The sequence below is a fragment of the Crocodylus porosus genome, unplaced genomic scaffold, assembly GCF_001723895.1.
Source record: "Crocodylus porosus isolate Cpor-Errol unplaced genomic scaffold, CroPor_comp1, whole genome shotgun sequence".
Taxonomy (NCBI): Eukaryota; Metazoa; Chordata; order Crocodylia; family Crocodylidae; genus Crocodylus; species Crocodylus porosus.
Window position 1 is genome coordinate 174046164 of NW_017728906.1, and position 20035 is coordinate 174066198.

At 40.1% G+C, this 20035-nt stretch overlaps 1 protein-coding gene across 1 annotated transcript in view; it reads right to left on the bottom strand.

The window, feature by feature from the left end:
* Positions 1-227: 227 nt before the first annotated feature.
* Positions 228-20035, bottom strand: part of DDX10 (DEAD-box helicase 10) — a 206934-nt gene continuing 187126 nt past the window's right edge. Inside the window, exons 14-19 of the mRNA XM_019528527.1 lie at positions 9181-9294; positions 4169-4330; positions 3704-3709; positions 1681-1767; positions 982-1061; positions 228-369 (exon numbers count right to left, since the gene is read on the bottom strand). Of these exons, the coding sequence (XP_019384072.1) occupies positions 228-369; positions 982-1061; positions 1681-1767; positions 3704-3709; positions 4169-4330; positions 9181-9294 (591 nt within the window). The remainder of the gene's footprint in view (positions 370-981; positions 1062-1680; positions 1768-3703; positions 3710-4168; positions 4331-9180; positions 9295-20035) is intronic.

Below are 20035 nucleotides of genomic sequence, written 5' to 3' on the forward strand. Positions count from 1 at the left end.
AAATTTAACTGATAAGTATTTGAAGGTGATGTTCTTTCATGATTTAAAGTCTTTATTATCCTTTAAGCTTCATTGTATTTATATAATATTTTCACCCCAGGACTAATATCTTGCTTCTGTAATATTAGAAAAATACATTGCAGGTGCAATTTCTGAAGAGCTTCTCTGAAATTGTAATGCTCTCCTTAATCAGCCTTACCACGTTTCCCTTGTGATCATGCTATTTTCTAATGGGCATCACCCAACTTCTCATTCTTAGACTTGATATCATCTATATAGATGAGGTAAGCTCTGTGAATAAATATTGATAAGAACACCATTGATTTAGATTTTGCATTTTTTAAGTTTTCTTCTAAATGTCCTACGTTCCTAAAACAAAGACAGACAGTATATTTTTATTATTAGTAGAAATGAAGTGCTGTCTTGTGCATAAGGACAAATCTATTCATTGATATACTTTAACTTGCAAAAAAAAAAAAAAAAAAAGCAGGCTTTTTACTGGAAAATTGGTAGTAAAATTATTCACTGTTCTCTTCACTCCAGTAGTAGTATTTATACACATGCAAATATGCATAAATTCTACATGTGTGGCAAACACTTCTAAAATATTAATTCCTTTTTTCCAATGTAAAGTTACCCTTCTCTTTGCACAAGCTTTAAAATAAGGAAAAAACCCTTCACTGCCACATGTTGGATTTGTAAGATTTCAGCTTCAGTTGATATAGGTCCTAAATGGTGAGCACCAGAAAGTTATGTATGTGGTCAAAATTGCATACAAAGGAATTTTTAATAAACATTTTATTTTCACTTCCCTCCTTTAACTAAAAGCTTTACATTATATATGACCTGCTAAATAATTTTTTTAATAAACTTTCAACTGAATCACTTGTTTGATACATTGTGTTTAATTTGTTCACTGACTTTTAATAGCCAGCCTTTACAAATTATATTTCTGTCAAGGTGACAGAATTTCTAACCTACTTTATAGCACACACCTGAACCAATAAACCTCTTCCGTGTGTTCTTGGTATACTGTACAATTTAATGACAGTTTGCAATACCTAAAAAATAGATTTATGCACTTGATTACACCGGGAGCTTTATCAGCTGAATTCTAGAGGCACAGGACAAAGTCTCTGAATAAAGCTCAGGCTGAAACATGTACTTCCACAACTATCTTTAAGCATCTAAATAGCTTTGCATGACTCAATGATTAAAGACAGGTATAGGCTTAAGAATTTCTTAATTGGGGTCCACATGTTTTAGTATCAATAAAAGACCTTCCCAATCAATAAAAATAAATTCTTAGCTTTTTACACAGCCCTTTTATGTTTTCAAGCTTCTGTCTCATGAACAGGGTTGCAGACAATGTGAAGGTAGAAAGGTATTCCCAAATAGAATGTATCCTCATACAAATGCTGCTGTCACTAAAAGTTTGTGGAATTATTTCCAAGATTGGCATTCCCACAGACAGGACCTCAGCATCAGGAATAGAAGAGGGGAATGAATGACTGAAATTTGAACCACCAAGATTTTGGTGCTTCTCACCATAATTTATAGATTATAATTCCTATCCAAGTGCTACAAACATTTGCTCAAAGTGCAAATTAAATAGACTAATACTTTTAGAAGAAAACTCACAAAACAATCTATCCTATTCAACAGTGTTATACCATTTACATGGTTATCAGAAGAGCTTGAACCCTGGAACTTCTGACTGCAAAATGAGATGAATACTGCCTGAGATACAGGATTAACTGCTAGCCTCTACACAGCTCAGCTATTAGAAAAGAAGTATTTGACACATTCTTTTCAGTGGGTTACAACTGCTAAGCAGCATTAGCAGTGTGTTAGTAAAGAATCCTTGTTCTATCCCTGACTTTGAAAACAAGAGTATGGTTTAGTGACTAGAGAAGGAACAAAACGGATGAATTCTGAAAGGCGATGTGATCTTAATAACTTATTTCTAAAACAAGTTGGCAACTCATACTTAACTGCTTCCAAAAAATAGGGATGGTGGTCTTAGTCAATAATAAGAATTGTGAAGCACATGGAAATACACACCAAGGTCAGTAGAAATCTTAGTCTTCAAGAAGAGGTTAGATGGGCATCTGGCTGGGGTCATCTGAACCCAGCACTTTCATGCCTATGGAGGGGGTCGGACTCAATGACCTACTGAGGTCCCTTCTGACCCTAACATCTATGAATCTATAAGCAAGTCTTGAACAAATGGCTAATTTAATCCTTCCCTGCCATCTTTATCATTCCCTAAATTTTATCTCTATCAAATTGGAAAAGTGAAAAATAAGAGTAATGAACATTTGCAAGGCCATTTCACAAAATGAAGAGTCACCAGAAAAATCAAATACCTTGTAACACGCAACAAATAAGTTATGAGACAAATTTTTTTCATCTTAAATTTAAAAAAAAAAATTCAGGGCCTTCATGCAAAGAAGTAGGGTGGTGAAGTGTTCACTATTTCAATATTTTTGTCAATTTTATTCAGATATTTTTCTACTTATTCCAGTATAAAAGGATAATAGTTGAATATACCATACAAAACAGACATAATTTAGTAATGCAGGTTATTAATGAGCTTGACATGTTTATAGTGTAGTTTGTTCTACTCACTTATAATCTATTATCTTTTCTTACTAATAGTCAAGTAATTTTTAAAAATGCAAATAAATGGCTAGCGTTAATAGTTGTCCTTTGCATTATAAGAATGAAGGTGTATTGAAGGAGCAATTTATAAAGTTCTAAATCATTATATTCTGACACTAAAAATACAAAAGCTTCAAAGTTTAGGTACCTGTCAATAAACCAGCTGATTGACGTGTTATAAATCAATCAATCTCTTCCTACCTATTTATTATGCTATGCTCTTGAATCTACTTCCTTTCAAATTGACCATGGTTTCACCTCCAGCATGGAAAATGAGTGAATTTTGCATTCTTTGCAACTACTATTAAATTACCCACCCTTTCAAAAGCTTTTGGAGTGGCTTTTCATTACTAGCCTCAAGCAGATTTTCAAATTAAGTATGCCTAGCCCCCACTGACTCTCAGATGAAATAGTTAAGTATCTTCATGCAATTCAGAATTTTCTTCAATTCTATCCCAGAGTGGTGTATTTAAAGATATATGCTTACTCATATCCCAGTATCCACCTTTAACCTTTTGTCATTAAGACGGAAATTAGATCAAATCAGCACTCTCAAAGATCAATACTGTGCTTTTAAAATCCTTTGAAAAGGGTAAGTGTTATGGAAGTATTAAATAATGATTGAAGATCTAAATGCTGTACACTCCCCACTACTCAAGTGACTTATACTGATTCGATACTACTCAAGCCTTTTAATCATAGTAGCCCTTTAACAGCATGTGGTCCAATTCAATTTTTTCACACCACAGTAACTACCAGAATAACCACTGAGCACTGAAGATATTGAGTTACATGCAGTATTACTTGAACTACTAAGCTCTCAAATCTTCTGCTTTAGTTTATGACAAATAAATGGTCCAGAAACAGTTTGTAAAGCTACAGCTTGCAATTTAAGGTTTTTAGAAGCCAAAGAAGAGTCTAAGTGTAGGCATTAAAGCTTTCAAATTACAACCAAAATGAATCACGTTATACGACATTATTTGAATAATTCATGCAAAATTTCTGACAACCCCAATAACTTCTATGCAAAAAATAGTACTTTTTCCTTAGCTAAAATGTAATACTGAATGTTGGACTACAAATAGTGTGAAGACATTTCAGTGATAATCTCTCTCTGATACCTTAGACATTTGTTAAACCATATGTACTATGCAACCTCCACTTCTATTCCCCCCCAAACAAACTGCTTCATAGACTCATTTCCTCCACTAGTTCTTGCCAATGCTGTCAATGAATTATTGTCATCAGCTTTTTAACACTTAAATAAAAAAAAATAAGCATCAACATCCAGCACCTTCCAATGCTTTGTGTTATCAATCTATGCAGAAAGTAAGTTCTTTAGGGTAAGCACTCTGTTTCTACGTGTTATACTGTGTTGAGAACACTACTGGAATTTAACATATTATCTTATGTTTATTTCTCAGTATACTGAATTATATTTACAAAGCCACTCAAACATTTATAGCATTTGTTTTCACCTCAATTAGAAAAGAACTTGTCTTACCCTATGTTTTTCTTTAATTTTCTTCCTATATTCTTCTTTGTCAAATTTGTCCTCTTCCTGTAGTCTCTCTTTTGCTTTATCAAGGTCAATGCCACCAGAATCATCATCTTCATCTGCTCTGTCCATGCTGGATTTTTGTACAGGTGGCCACTGCTGAACTAACTAGATGATGGAAGACAAAAAAAAAGTTAAAAACACCTGTCTATACCCAACGCTTAGACAGTTTCCAGTAATAATCCAGAAACTAGCTAAATGCTAATTATTTTTTCTAGGCTAAAGAAAAGGTCTGGTTGTGGAGGATTATGTGTTTATATACAACAAAATAGGATATGCATTTAACATTTTATAGAGGCTACATTAATTAAAAAATGAACACTTCTCAAACTAAGTCTCTGTTAAACATATTATTTGTCAATGATTTCACCTGAAATGTTTTGACATGTTTTTCTCTCCCTCTACCTGATAAGATGAATATGCTATAAGCAATTTTAGTCAATGTGTGAGAATACAATAATTTACTTTCAAGAATATACATTACCCAACACTATAGAACAGAATTCATTTAGATCAATTTTAATGGTAGTTTTTATGTTTTAGTTTATTGATTTTGCACCTTCTCTTCACAAGGACCTGCCCCCCTCCCTTTGCTCTGTGAACAATACTAAGTACAACCCTTCATTTGGTTGTTCTTCCCAAAATGATCTGGACTTTATGTATTCATGAAGAACACGGGACACATATACTAGGACACAGGAACAAGGGACTTTAAGAAGTCACTGAGTCCAGTCCATTATCACCGACAGACCCATCATAAAATCCTCTTCATAATAAATTGTCCTTTAAATTTACTGTAACATTTGAACATGAGTCAATTTATCAATGCTCTGAGTTTTAAATTTGAATCCCTAGCTAGAATCCTTTCTATTGATCTCCCCTGTGAAAGATGCAGATAGGGCAAACCCAGCAACATCTTGTTTTTTAGAATGCCACTACTTATATATAGATCCTTAGGTCACAACAGATGTCCCACCATTTCCTAACAAATATTTTAGAGTAAACAGTCATCTCTTCTATCCTACAAACTGAAACAAAGGTAGGAGATGGGGCTAGATGAAATAACTAGCATGTAAGGAAGAAATATATGCTGGTGTATTATGGAATAGCAAAACACAGAGAAGGCCAAAAGTGCACATATCTGCAGGTTGTTCTGCCAGACTGCATCTGGAACTTCAAAATAGATACATTTTATTTCTATACTTAGGGTGATCATATGGGGCCATGTGAAATCTGCAACACTGCCCCCGCACAAGTCAGGTGAATATGTGCACGTGTGAGCAGCCCACACTCACAGCAGCGCTCTCCCCACACCCTGCCCCAGCCGATCCCTGCTCTGGGCAGGAAGAATGGTGCCCAGCTTAGCCTGGCCCCTGCCTCCAGCCACTGCTCAGGAGAAGCCAGGCTGGGCATGTGCAGATGGAGTCGCACCAATCTAGGACTTTTGCTTCAATTTTTACTAACTGGCCAGGACAGCCCACAAAATCTGAGACTGTCCTGGCCAAACCAGGATGTATGGTCACCCTGTCTATGCTGCATGTTGACTACACATTACTTACTCAAGAAACTCAAGATCAAAATAGTGTTTCAAAACCAAAGGTTCAGAGCTATTCAAAAAAAAAAAAGAGTCTCAAACACACTTAACTGGACCACCAGCATTCTACTGGGACAGAATTTAAAACATCTGTTCTGATTAGGGCAGGGGTCTCTCTAAAACAAAGGATTGGAACAAGGAGTTTGAGATGCCTTAAGGCATTTTGCAAAAGCACCCTGTGAAAAATACAAGCTTAGATGTGTGTGACTATTTGGCAAGGAAAAAGAGAACCATTTACCACCTGGTTGTGTTGCCATCCTCCCAAACCCTATTGATCTAAAATAAAATCCAATATTACCTACTTTTGCAAAATGGAGCTTGTGTACGAATATGAACAAACATTTCTTTAGCTCTATTTTTACTAAGGAGAACTGTATCAAGTACCAGAGTCAAACACTAAAATGTAGTTTCATTCAGACCCAGTACCACACAGAATAACTCCTGCAGATGCAAAGCTTGTGTTTCTATAAATAACTCCCAAATCATTCTCTGTTGTGTTACTGTTCAAAGTATAATCCCCGGGCTGACTTTTAGTCTCTATCCTCATTGCTTTACGCTTCACTGCACTGGATCAGGCAAAACACTTATCTGCCCACCACCTATCAAGATTATTCTAAATCTGACTGCTCTGTTCCTCCGCAGACCCTCCTTCCAAGCACAGGTTCTGGAAACAAAAACAAATATATCACCTTTTTCAGATACAGGTATCAAAGGCTTGATATTCTTTTTTCACTGAAGATGCTCAAATATACTACCTGTTCACCTCTGCTCATTATAAAGCAGCTTACCACAGGTTTGTCATTCATGGACCACATTTTCAGAAGGACTTACATAAAATCTTGTATGTAATTCAGAAACACCCACTAGAACCACAACTAATCATCACTGTCTATTAAGTTACACAGAGGCGCCCAGGCAGTGGTGGTAACTACAGGCATAAATAAATAGAAATGAAGGCTTATTTCTTTAAAGCCACATCTAATCTTTTCCAGGAGCTTTTCCTCGTGAGTCTTCCTTCAAGTTATTACAAGGATTGTGTTTCTAGTTTACATTCTAAGCATGGCACAGCTTCAGCCATGATCATCCTTCACACAAATTCATGAACAAGTCTTAACATACTGTCCTAATTACACAAACTGACAGACCAGCTTTTCTGATGCTGAATGTACTCAAAATATTTTAAAGCATTTGCCAAAAAATTAAAGCAAAGATTGTCAACAGCCACAACAGCCAAAATTAAAGCAAAGATTGTCAACAGCCAGACACCATCTTCATAACACTTCATTTTTGTTCCAGAACAGAAGACAATATATTAAAATGATTAAAAAACAAAACAAGGCATTCAAGATTCCAGCTCAATTAAAACATTTTTTCATGTTATCCTTTGAAAACCTCTACAAGCAACCAAAAAAATATTTTTCATAAAATAGGTATGTACATGGAATCAGATGATTTTCATTCACTGCTGCAGCTCTGAATCCCCCAAATGAACATACTGAGCCAAATTCACTCTTAGTTGTACTCCACTAAAGAGAGGCAATGTAGCCCATTACATGATATTATTTATTGCAAAGGTCCATCTTAAATGGGATTGCTGGACTAGGAAAATAACTTCCTCCGAGTCATTAAAATAAATATATTTGGGAAAAAAGTGGTTCTGTTGCTGAAGAAATCTGTAACAGCTTTCAAATTTTATCTTTGCTGAATATCATTACCATGACATTTCCCTATGGAAAGTATTCTTGGCATATAAATACCATTAGTAATGTTATTTAGTTAAAGGCAACAAGCTTTAAAAGGTGATCACTGTGTTTAGTTTAAGTTCTGCTCACTATTGCAATCACTCCACGGCAAAACCTCCATTTTTATCTTAAACACTGAAAAAAGAAAGCATAGTGATAGCTTCTGAAGTTTGTGAAATGAACCATCAAAAAGACCCGTGGAGTATGGAGGCTGGTTTGCTCTGGTTTTCACCTAAATGAAGCGGTGCTGAAGTGGATAGGAAACCCAATGCTGAAGTGGATAGGAAACCGCAGTAGTTTCTGTCTATATAAAATCAATACATTTTTTCAAATATTGTTAGATGATCCAAGTAGGTTGATAGAGAGTTCAATCTAAAGTTATCTCAATATCATTTGGTACAAACTTGGCACCCAAATGATTCATTGAACATTTGAATGCTTGAAATACTAAATACTGCATAGAAAAAGAAGGGACCCTTTATATTTTCACTGAAGTTCACCAGAACTGGAGAGATTCAAGTGGCTACATAGGAATTAGACAATTTTCTTAACAAGTCCCATCACAAAAATAAATGAATAAATAAATAAAGCTAACAGCATACTGGTAAACATTAACAAGTGCCATATGCAAGTCACAGGAAGTGATTCTCCCAGCCTTCCCAGCACTGGTAAGACCTCGCCTGATGACTGGTGTTTAGTTTTGCATTTTGCATTTCAAGATGAGGACAAACAGAAGAGTCTAATGGAGAAGCAACAAAAATGAGGTCTACAAAACATGATATATGAGGGAAGATTGAACAAAAAGGGATTATCTGGTCTAGAGAAGAGAAGACTGAAAATAGGATTTGATAAGTCTTCAAAATGCAAAAAAAAGATGTTACAAAAAGGACTAGAAACATTCTTTCCCTGTATCCACCTGAGAGAAGAGAAGTGATGGACTCAAATTACAGCAAGGGAGATTTAAGTTAGATATTAAGAAGAATTGTCTAGCCTGGAATGTCTGAGACAGGAATAATCCTATGCCAAGTTAAGAAGTTGGACCAGGTGACCTTCTGAGGTCCCTTTCTGCCTTATTTTTCTCCTGTTCTACAGTGGGGGAGCTCAAGTTCCCAGAAGAGTCCAAACCTCTCTTTTTTGTATCTAAACTATGTGGGTTTCTATGGAAGCTATACCGCCAGTCCCAACTATAATCATGCAGCACTTGAAAATCTGTTCCTCAATATAAAACTCTGAAGCAACTGGATTGTATTAAACACAGTCTAAAAAGTGAGTATGGATTTTTATTCCATTTTATGCATTAGCTTTTTTGACCCCTTTGTCCCCAAGGGTTTATTACTTGTTTGCCTCTCCCAGCACTGCCACCTCCTCCCTCTTCTCTCCCTTCTATTTTTTTGTATTCAAATCAATCTGTCCATTTGATAACTGCTCTGTGCACGCCTTTTCACAGCATCCAATTAAATGAGTTCTTGCTCACAAAAGCCATACATCTCTATTCAATTAGTCAGTAAGATGCATCTCTACTCTGCCTTCTGTTTGAAGTATACTTCATGAAGTATAAGATTAACAGAAAATACAAATTCAGCCTTTGCCAGTATACACAGTATATATTGAAATAATCTTACCTCCCCATCTTCGGTGAAGACTATTTTTGTATTGACTTTAAATTTCCTCTTCAATATCTTTTTGGCTTCTTTGGTTTTAGTTGCTTTTTTCTTCATCTTTGAATCTGATGTAGTCTGTGGAAAAAAAAGTAGATGAAAGATCATACGAATATTTTCTGTCTGAGGCATATAATAAAGAATAACTTCAGTATAGGATATTCAATAAAAATATTTCCCCAAAATATACATCCCATAATTGAGTTGGAAAATACAATGTCAGATATAAACTAAGCTAAAATGCCTTTTCATGGATATGCTCTGTTTTAATCAGGTTCCGTAATAAAAACAAACAATATTTTTAAGTGGAGCTCTATATAACTTGAAACGTTTCAGGACCAGAACCACCTAGGTCCACCAAGCATGTTATTGTGGAAATGGCAATATGAACTCTCCACATACAACAACTAACTTATGCAGAAACTGAGCTATACTGGGCTAATACCCCAGGACTTAATTGGGTTTAACTAGGGCCCAAGAAAGTTCTTCCTCTCAGATTACAAGAGAACGGCAAACCCACTGCTGCATCTACTGCTACCACTTCCCACACCACTCCAAATTTGGTATCATGATTCTTGGATTTACATTTGCATTTCATCATCCTCAGCTACTTTCTTTACAAGTCTTCATGAATCTGCTTGTTTGCATTTTGATGGCCTTGAGAACAGAGCTATCCAGAAAGAAGGTAAATACTCAGCATGGTGGCCTACTATATTTTTTTTCTGTTATTAAAATGACATGTTTCCTGTTAGGATTCTTGGTTGTAGCCATGTTAGTCTAAGGACATGGGCAAACAAGGTTCTTTGGGTGGATATGATATCTTTTATTAGACTGACTAAATAGTCAAAAAAATTGTTCTTTGCAAGCTTCCTGATACAGACACTCTTCTTCAGGCATACAGAGAGTCTGCTGGTGAATCGTGTGCTCTCCTGGGTACAGCAGAAGCCAGGAGAGCACACAATTCACCAGCAGACGCTCTATGGCTAGGGATAGAAGCTACACAAACCAGTTTAAGTTAACAGAAACTGGTTTAAACCCGTAACAGAACAGAAGTTCAGTGCACATAAACCAGTTTTAGCCAAAACTGGCTTAAGATAAAGCTGGTTGAATGTAGTATCATACTTGACTGATTTATGGAAATGATTTATGGAACTTCTGTCCCAGACCCCTTCCTGGTTCAAGTTAAATCACAGTTCCCCAGTATCCCAGAAGGCTTTGCAGCCCTGTGCTGTGCTGTCTGCTCCAGCAGAGCAGGGTTGGCCCCAACCCTCTGCTCCCTAGCCTGAGCAGTGACGGTTGGCTGACAAGGGCGTGGGTGTGGGAAACCCAGCCGGAGTAGCCCCTGCCAGACTTTTTTCTGCTGAAGTAAATGGGTGGGGGGAGCAGTATCGTGGGGAGTGAAGGGGATTAAATCCCCCTGCCTCCCCTCTCCCACCCACACAGGATCCCAGCCTGGGCCTGCATGGCTTTCCCCCTGCTCACTGCTCTGGAGGCAGGAGGCTTGGCCAGAGCCTGTCTGAGCAGCAGCCTCAGGTACAGTGGGGGGGCAGGGAAGGGTATTAAACTCCTCTGTCTTCCCTGTCTTCCATTGGCATGGGGACTCCTGCCGGAGTCTGCGTGGCTTTCTGCCTTGCTGGCCACTCGCGCAGCAGGGGGGAATGGGGATGGGGATGGGGCAGAGCCAGTCTGGGCAGCAGCTTCAAGCACTGCTCAGGTTGGTTGTGGGCACACCTTCTGCTGCGTGAATGGCAAGCGGGGGGAAAGCCGGGCAAACCCTGGATGGGGTCCTCATGCCTGTGGAAGAGAGGGGAGACTGGGGAGTTTAATCCTTCCCCTGTCCCCTCTTCGCCTAAGGCACTGCCCATGCCAGCTCTGACCAAGCACCCCAGTGCATGAGCACCCAGCGGGAGGGGAAAGCCAGGCAGACCCCGGCTGGGGTCCCCATGCCTGTGGGAGAGTGGGAAGACAGGGAAGTTAATCCCCCACTCACTTCCCCCCTTTGCCTGTGGCTCTGCCCTGGCAGGTGCCCCCCACCCCAGGATGAACTTGGCAAGGGCTGCTTCCCCCTTTGCCCTCCAGGCACACCATGGCTGAAGTCCCTACAGGTCAGGGTAGGGGTTTAAACCCCTCCCCAATCATATTTAGTGGCTTGCCAGGGCCTGGCCACACCCTTGCTCCCATTCCCCTCCTCCCCCCAGGTCAGCTTCCCTCCAGCCTTGTGGCTGCTGCCAAAGGGAAGGGAGGGCTCACTCTAGCACCCCCTGGCTTCTAGGCTGGGCCACTGCAGATATGTGGCTTCATTTCTGGAATCAAAAGTGCATGTCTACTCGCTTGCAAATCAGTTCAATCTATGCAGGTTAAAGTAACCTGCAAAGATAGAATCAATTCAGGCTCGGCTTTCTGAATTCTATACTTAGCCTATATGCCTGAAGAAGGGTATTTGTACCCGAAAACTTGCAAAGAACAATTTTTCCAACTATTTAGTTGGTCTGATAAAAGATATCACATCTACCCAAATCACATTGTCTTGTTATGCTTTAAACTTTTGAACTAATAGGCTGACAGCATTTCAATAATATTTGGAAGGGAAGCCAGAGGTACTGACACACTGGCAAAAAAACAGCTAGGATTTTTAGAATCTGGGGAAGTAATTAGAGACTGAGAGCTAATCCTATTAATTAATTGTGTCAGCTAACATAATCAGCAGAGAAACAGTAAATGCTGGATACTTAGATTGTCATAGTCTCATAGGTTAAACTCCTCAGGCTAGAGTTACATGCTCATGGAATCACCGAATGTGCAGGGTTCTGATCTTAGGCTCTTATGAACAGTTTTGCTTTTAAGTACAGACACACTTATTACCCAATGAGGGTTTTCAACACAACTGTAAACGGTCCAGGTACTTTATACAAACAGTGTCCCAGAAGAAAACATCCAAGCTCAACAACCTCTGTCAGCATCAATTAAACACTGAAGAACATCTGAATTCAGCCAAATTGTGACTGTCTGAAAACCTGGTGTCAGTGCTGTTGTTCTGAGGCACGAGGAGTGTTGTCTTGAGTAGCATCTGGTTGCTATTGTTTTTGATATACAGACTGCTGAAAGACAAAGCTAGCAAGCTGTCTTCCAGATCCTGAAGGCAACACAGAAAATGCAACTCGGATATGTGTTTAGTGGCAAAGCTCATGAAGGTTTATTGTCATCAGAAAGCACACCAATTGGTGTGATTAACAATCAGTCCAACTTAGCAAAGCTAGCCCTTGACAGGTAGAGACACGGTACATTATTCACATTCCCCTAGGTCTCAGGGTGGGCGGGAGTGGGGCTGGGGGTACAGGTACAGGTTTCTCAAATCCTGTATTTATATTTGCATACCCCCCCGCCAATCCCACCCATCTTGTGCCAATTCTTATTTTCTCTGTCAAGATCTTAATCCTTGCTTTGTTTGCCACCTTCACACACCTGCATTCTCATTAGTAAGTTCTACCTTTTACATTGGTAGCTGTGGGTCTGTACTTCCTCTTCAATACCTTTTTCCTCATTACTGCACTTTTTTTTTTCTTTCTTGCTGGGTCATCTTGCAGTTAAGAGGCCCTGTTATCCCACAATGCTTTTTCACATTGTAGTTTAATGTAGCTTAGCATAACTATGGTCCTAGCAAAACTGGAATTCCTACAAACATAGGCATGAAGAAAAGAAACACTAGGGAGAACCTGAATTTTTTAGTTGTATAGTCTCCTGCTTATTCTGTACAGTTCACTACAAAGAGACATGATAAAATTAACTGCAGAAAATCTTTTTTATTATGTTAGAGTTCACTAATGCATTAAAAATAAAGCACCATAAAATAAAAAATTATAATCTTATTCACAGGAAAAAAACCACTTGTGACAGGTCTGGGGGGCTGTGGGTGCAGGGCCTGGACCTGCATCCTACGGAGCTGAGGGAACTGGGGGGGAGGCACTGATTTTCAAAGCTATCTTTCTATCTATTTATCTATTTAGATATCTATCTATCTCAGTCTTTGGTCCACAGACACCCTTGGGTCCACTGCCCATGTCTAAGAGATCTGCAAAAGGTGACTATGATCAATCAACAGTATGTGAATACCTATATTTACAATTCAGAGGGATCCACACCTCCATCCAAAATGGAAAAAAAGGCTGAAAACCACTGCTCTAGGTGTAATGGACATCTATAGCGTTAGCTTCAATTGGTGTTGGAAGCCATGCCATATCCTTAGACCTCCTGGTATTCCTTCCTCTACTCTGCCTCATGAGAACTAAGGCACTCCCAGAAGAGAAAATTTACCTATGCAACTAGTGATTTTCTTTTACTAATTATACACCCAATAATAATTATTTAAAAAAACCACAAAAAAAAAACAACAAAACAACAACAACAAAACAACTAACCAGAACGATAGTTTTAGTGAAAACAGACGCGTGTTTCAGCATACACAGAAATCTTTGTAACTGTTACGTTGGCAGACTGCTATAGATTAATCGACTCATTAACATTATAGTACCATCCCAGATGGATTGTAAACCCCAACAGCTGTACATAGAGGTGCACCAATATATTGGTTCCATATCAGATTGACACCTACATAAGGAAAACTGAAAGCATCGGAAATTGGTTTTTCTTGCCTGATGCAGCCAATAATGTGGCTGATAAATGCCCCATGCACATGCACAGATGCAGCATGCACAGGACTGGAAGCACAGCCTGGCAACTTGGAGACCAGCATGTGGCTGGTAAGTCTGGTGTGGGGGGAGGGGGGAGCAGTGGGGCTGGGGCAAAAGCTGCTCAGTTGGGGCAGGCACAGGACAGAGCCACGAGTGGCTCATCCAGGAGATGGGGTGGTAGCTCCTGCCACTGCATGCGCCCTGGAAGGGCACAAGGAGCACGTGCCCCAGAAGAGCAAGCTGCTGCTGCAGGCTTGGGGCAGTGCTGGGCTCTTCCCAGCAGGAGCTGGGCCAGGCTGCACTGCTTTTTACTAAAGGTACATGGTGGTGGAGCTAGGAGGGGACTATGGGGGAGCTACAGTGAGTTTTGGGGTGGTTGCAGCTCCACCCACCCCGCAGCCCCACTCCCACCCACCCTGAGCACAGCGCAGCATGGCCTAGCCCCTGCTGGGAAGAGCTCAGTGCAGCCGCAGTCCCAGCCTGCAGCAGCAGCCCACCCCACCCTGCCCCACACAGATCCAGGGGCATACATCCCCCAAGCCCTCCCAGGGAGTGTGCAGGGCAGAAGCCCCTTCCCTCCCCCCACACCAGACTTACCAGCCTGATGCTGGTCTCCAGGATGCCTGGCTGCATATCAGAATCAGACTGGTATTGGCTGACATGGCTTCTTAAAAATTGGCTATCAACATCAGCCCAAAAAACTCAGTCGGTGCACTTAGCTGTACAATGTAAAAATGCTGACTTTGGACAGCAGCACTTGGCCTTCAGGTACTCTCTATTACTGGCATGCTGCCTAACAGAGAAAAGGACACTTCTGTTTATAGCAGGCCCCCTAATCCAGCAGCTCATTAATGTAAATATGAAATGTCCTATTCCCAGCATGGGATGTCTGAACATTTTTCATATAGGAGAATCTTAAGACAGTCAGTGAAATTCTTCATCAGGGCAGACCTCCAAGGGTTCCTCCTGTAGCTTACAAGCCTTCACAATGTCTCAGCCAACTGTTCAATCAGCAGGAGACAAAACCAAAAGCTCTGAGTAGATATTTGGAATTTTATAACTAGTTACCCCATTCATCAGTCAGGGATCTCCCTTAGATTAAACACCATCCAAACCTTTCCAAGTCTGAAGTAATGTTATGACCAACATGCATAATAAGCCCTGGTCTGAAGTCCAAATTGCATCAACCTGGTTTGCAAAAGTACTTTGTCTGCTCGGGGTTGTTTTTTTTTTAATTCTCACCCGGATATAGCAACCCAGACTAAAAATAGATAAGAAAAAGATGGAGAAGGAAGCTGGAAAAGTAGAAGGGATATAGAATGGTCAGCAAGGAGTACAAGGTATTGATTAAACAGCTGATCTTAGCTGCAATACCCCATGTCCAACACCATCCTAACTGCCCAAGGCTTGGTCTTCCATGGTACTATGTCTTGCCCCAGTACACAATTTAGGGGGCAGCTAGGCAATGAACCACTTTATAGATAGGAACAACCAGCTGTTCCCAACTAGGCTGTCAGTCAACACCATCTGTTACATAGTTCAGGCCAGTCCAACTCCATTTTCATCCAAACCTTGAGGGACATGCAGCCTCTCTCAAGTTAAACCCAAGCCACTAAACATCCACACGATCCCTTTAATTTTTACATAAATATACTAATAAGTTTGTACATAATGATTAATTAAAACAGTATTTGCAACAACATAATTGGATGTTTCTCCAAATGTTTTTAATAGAATAAAGCAGTGACTTTAACTCTTAGAACACAGAGAAAATTAAACTTCAAAAGGAAAGAAGGTTGGAGTATCTCTACTATATAAAAAGCTTATTAAGTGTTATACTACAAACCATGAAAAAAACCTGAATATCAGAATGTATTTCACCAATGTTAACCAGCAATCCAAGAGAAAAAAAAGTAAATAAAGTTGTAAATGGGTTGCCAATGGTGAACTATACCATCAAGCAAGCAAATCAGAACAGACCTGTATGGACACTGTGGTTATAAGCAAAAGGTTGTAAATTACTATTCAAAATAAGAAAAAAGCTAGGGCTGAAGTCAAGCTGCTAACCTTAAAGCCAAAGACAGCTGGTTTCATTGTTGTTTTCCAATGCTTTGGAAGGTTTTAATACATGTTGCATAATTAAGTCAGCCAACATCAGCTGACACCTTTTTTCAGAGAAGTGAAAATCTTCAATTTCAGTTACTTCAATAAGCAAATTCATATCAAAACGTCTTTCCTGAAATTCTATAAAATATAGGCCCAGATACAGGATTAGGGTTTTTATATATTGGCAGCCAAAGTTCTCTTTTCTTCTTGCACATGAACGTGCCAGATGGTTTGCTGGAGTAGTCAAAGGTTTAGAATCAAAATTATCTTTCAGAAATATAGAAAGGAAATGAAAGAAACTTATTACAGGATCAGAAATATATTTAGTGGTGTTAAATCCAAAAAGCCCTTTCACTTTTCTTGAGGAAACAACTGATTCCCAGCTGGATTTCTTTTTGCCACACAGGGTGCATCTACACAAGACTTTACTGTTCAGTTGACTAATGAAGTGTGCAGTAAACATCTCAGCGTCTACACAAGGGCCCCTATTAGTGCACACAAAACAAACGCCACAGAAGGGTGGGACTGTTAAATATAAAAATCCTACCTTGCTGCTGAGTTTTTAATGAACAGCAGCACACATATGTATGCTGAGCTGGCTGTGGCATGAGGGTACTTTAGTGTGGGAGCTGCCTACCAGCTAGCCCCATGCTGAAGCACCTTGGTGCCCCAGCCAACCCCTCCTCCACAACATAATGTGCCTAGTTGGAGCAACCCCAGACCCCAGGTTGATCCCCCAGGTCCCCTGCCAGTCAGGGCTGCTGAGACTGCTCAATGTGCTGTGCTCTGGTTGCAGGTGTAAACCAAAAGCCCAGGAACAATAAGCTCTGCAGTCTATTGTGCTCCCTAATGGCATGTGTAGATGTACCCACTAAGTCCACAAGCAAAAAAAGAGGCTTCCAGAGACATTGCCTAAATCTTAGGCCTCAATTTTCCCCACCCCTAACATTAGAATATTTTTCTCAGTCAAACTTATAACTGCAAAATATCTGTGGATTTTCCCTCTTTTTAAACCATTTACAGTTATATCCCAGAAACATTCAATTCAAGTCTTGACCACAACAACTACTGGATTTGCAGAATTCCCTTGACTATAGTATTATAACTTTTTCCTATTGGCTTCAGTGTTCTTATGCTCTGAGCAATCCCAGTAAGACGCAGCTGTTTGTTCACATTTCAATAATATCTTTTGAAGCCAGGAGTCACTGAGTCTAGTGTATTTCCCAGTCTAATCAAGCAATAATACAGCTTCCATCAACTTAATGTAAAGTGCCTAGAGTCCCTTGCCCATTTAAGGCATACGCATTTAAGTCCCTTGTCATATTTAAGAAAAGGCATTTGTTTTAGACGTTACATTCTGAATGCTTTCTGTATATAGTGGTTTGTAGAGTGCCATCCTGGATATGAATTGTGAAATCTAGGAAGTTGTTATTAGTATAGGAGTATTCCACAGACAGTTTGATCAAGGGATGATAGTTGGTGAACTTGTGGTAGAAGTCACTGAGTGAGTCCAGGTGTTCGGTCCAGATGATAAGAATATCATCTATGTATCACAGGTATAGTGCAGGTTTGATGGTGCAATTTTCTAAAAAATTTTCCTCCGGGTGACCCATGAAAAGGTTGGCATATTGAGGAACCATTCTTGTCCCCATGGCTATGCCAGTGGTTTGGAGAAAATGACAACTTTTGTAAGTGATGCTATTGTGGGTGAGGATAAAGTGGATGATTTCTGATATGTTGCAAATCTGAGTCTACTCTATGCTCATGCAAGTATTTTAGGCAGGCAGCTGCACCTTCACGGTGTAGAATATTACTGTAGAGGCTGGTGACATCCATGGTTGCAAGTATGGCCTTCTTAGGAAGGTGGTCGGTATTCTGGATTCTACTGAGGAAGTCCGTAGCGTCTTGCAGAAAACTTGCCCCTTGAGTGACAAGTGTTTTCAGGATAGTTTCTGTGAATCCTGACAGCATCTCTGTGAAGGTATGAGAGTTGGATATGATGGGTCTGCCAGGGTTACCTTGTTTATGGATATTCGGAGCATAATGGGCGGGAGAAGGAGTGATAAGTGGAAGCTGTTTTTCCCAAAGTTGGCATAAGATGACATTTCCCAGTTCCAGAGCAAATTCTGATGTAGGGTCCCTCCTTAAGCTCTTTATAGTACTTGGTGTCGGAAAGTTGCCTGTCTGCATGTCTGCTACCCCTGAAAATTTCTCAGTGCCTCCCCTATGCTATTTTTCACTAAGCTGTACCTGGTTTCTGTGATCAGAAACCTGACAAAGCATGTCTTGCATTCAAAAGTTTGTCTAACTTTATCCCAACTACACAGTTGGTCAAATAAAATGTGTCATCCTAAGAAATCCTTGTCCCTCACAATTTCCAGACCATCACAGCTACATCATCACTCTGACACTAATTATGCCTTCAGCAAAGTCTTGGGGTTTTTTCATTTTTCCTCTACAAGTCAGTATGGCTGAGAAGACAAATCACAACCTCCATTTTTTCAGAGTCCAAATAGCATTAATACTTTTAACCAAAAATCAGCAGCAACTGCTGCTGGAAATTTTCAAATTGATTTGGTGCTTAATTTGTCATCTTTTTTTTGTACATCTCCAAGATACTTCCTATTGGAAGTGAAGAGGCTTGCATACTGAATATCACACTATTGTTTAATTCTTCTGTCAAAGTCCCCACAACTATGTGATCATATGAACACTTTCCTCATTGAAACTACCAGAGGTCTGCCAAAGAAGCCTTTTCAGATACAGGCACAGGCACTAGCTGTCTTCACCTATGTCCCTCGCAGAGTATACATATACTGTGAACACTAAACTAATAATTATTCATGTCCTGCCTCTCAATAGAAGAGACCTCCAGCAGAGATGCACAACAGTTCCTTGTCCTGCACGCAGTTAGTTATGCCTTTCTAACACCTGTGGAGCAATTTACTCTTTTATTCTTGCTCACACTATAAATGTGCAAATGTCAGATACAGTATTTAACAGTTAGCTGTCTTCAGGAGAGAATGAGGAAGGATGTGGAAAAGGAGGCTGATTGGATGGATAAGTTCCCATCCATAAAAGCAGTCGTGAGGTGCAGGTTTACTATCTCTCAAGCCCCTCTGTAAATTCACTCCAAGGAGCGACATAACCAGATTTTAGAGGAAAAAATAAAGTATTGCAAAGGAAGAGCAAGGGAAGATATTTGAGCTTTTTCATGCCAGTACTGTATCAGTGATTCGGCCAGCTATCTGACCTCCTACTGACAGAAAAGAAGAGACTCAGACTAGGAGGTGCTTACTGGGATGCTCTAACCCCTCTTTTATGGGGTGCCTGTACATGAGCACAGGGGCTGCTCCAGTGTGCCGTAATTTGATATATATACATAGGTAGGCAAGGTTCTTTGAGTAGATGTGATATCTTTTATTAAACCAAGATATTACATCTACTCAGAAAAAACTTACCTGCCTATGGCCTTAAACCAACACTGCTACAACCAAAAACCCACACACACACACACACACACACACAGAGGAGACTGGATAGGCACCTCGCTGGGGTCTTATGACCCCTCCCACCCCCAGTGCTCATTCCTGCCCATGGCAGGGGGGTCAGACCAGAAACTTGTAGCTGTTATCCTAAAAACTTGCTTGGTATTAAGAGTTGGGGCATATAGTTCTAAACACAAATTTTATAGAAATTTCTGCAATGGTAGGGATATGAATGGATTCGTATTTGAAATGTGGACAACATGGAGAGGGTCCAGAGGAGTGCCACCCGCATGATTAGGGGGCAGCAGGGCAGGCCTTACGAGGAGTGGCTGAGGGACCTGAACCTGTTCAGCCTCCACAAGAGAAGGCTGAGGGGGATCTAGTGGCCTGTTACAAACTAGTCAGGGGGAACCAGCAGGCACTGGGGGAGTCCCTGTTCCCCCGAGCACTACCAGGAGTGACCAGGAATAACAGTCACAAGCTGGCAGAGAGTAGATTTAGGCTAGATATCAGGAGGCGCTACTTCACTGACAGGGC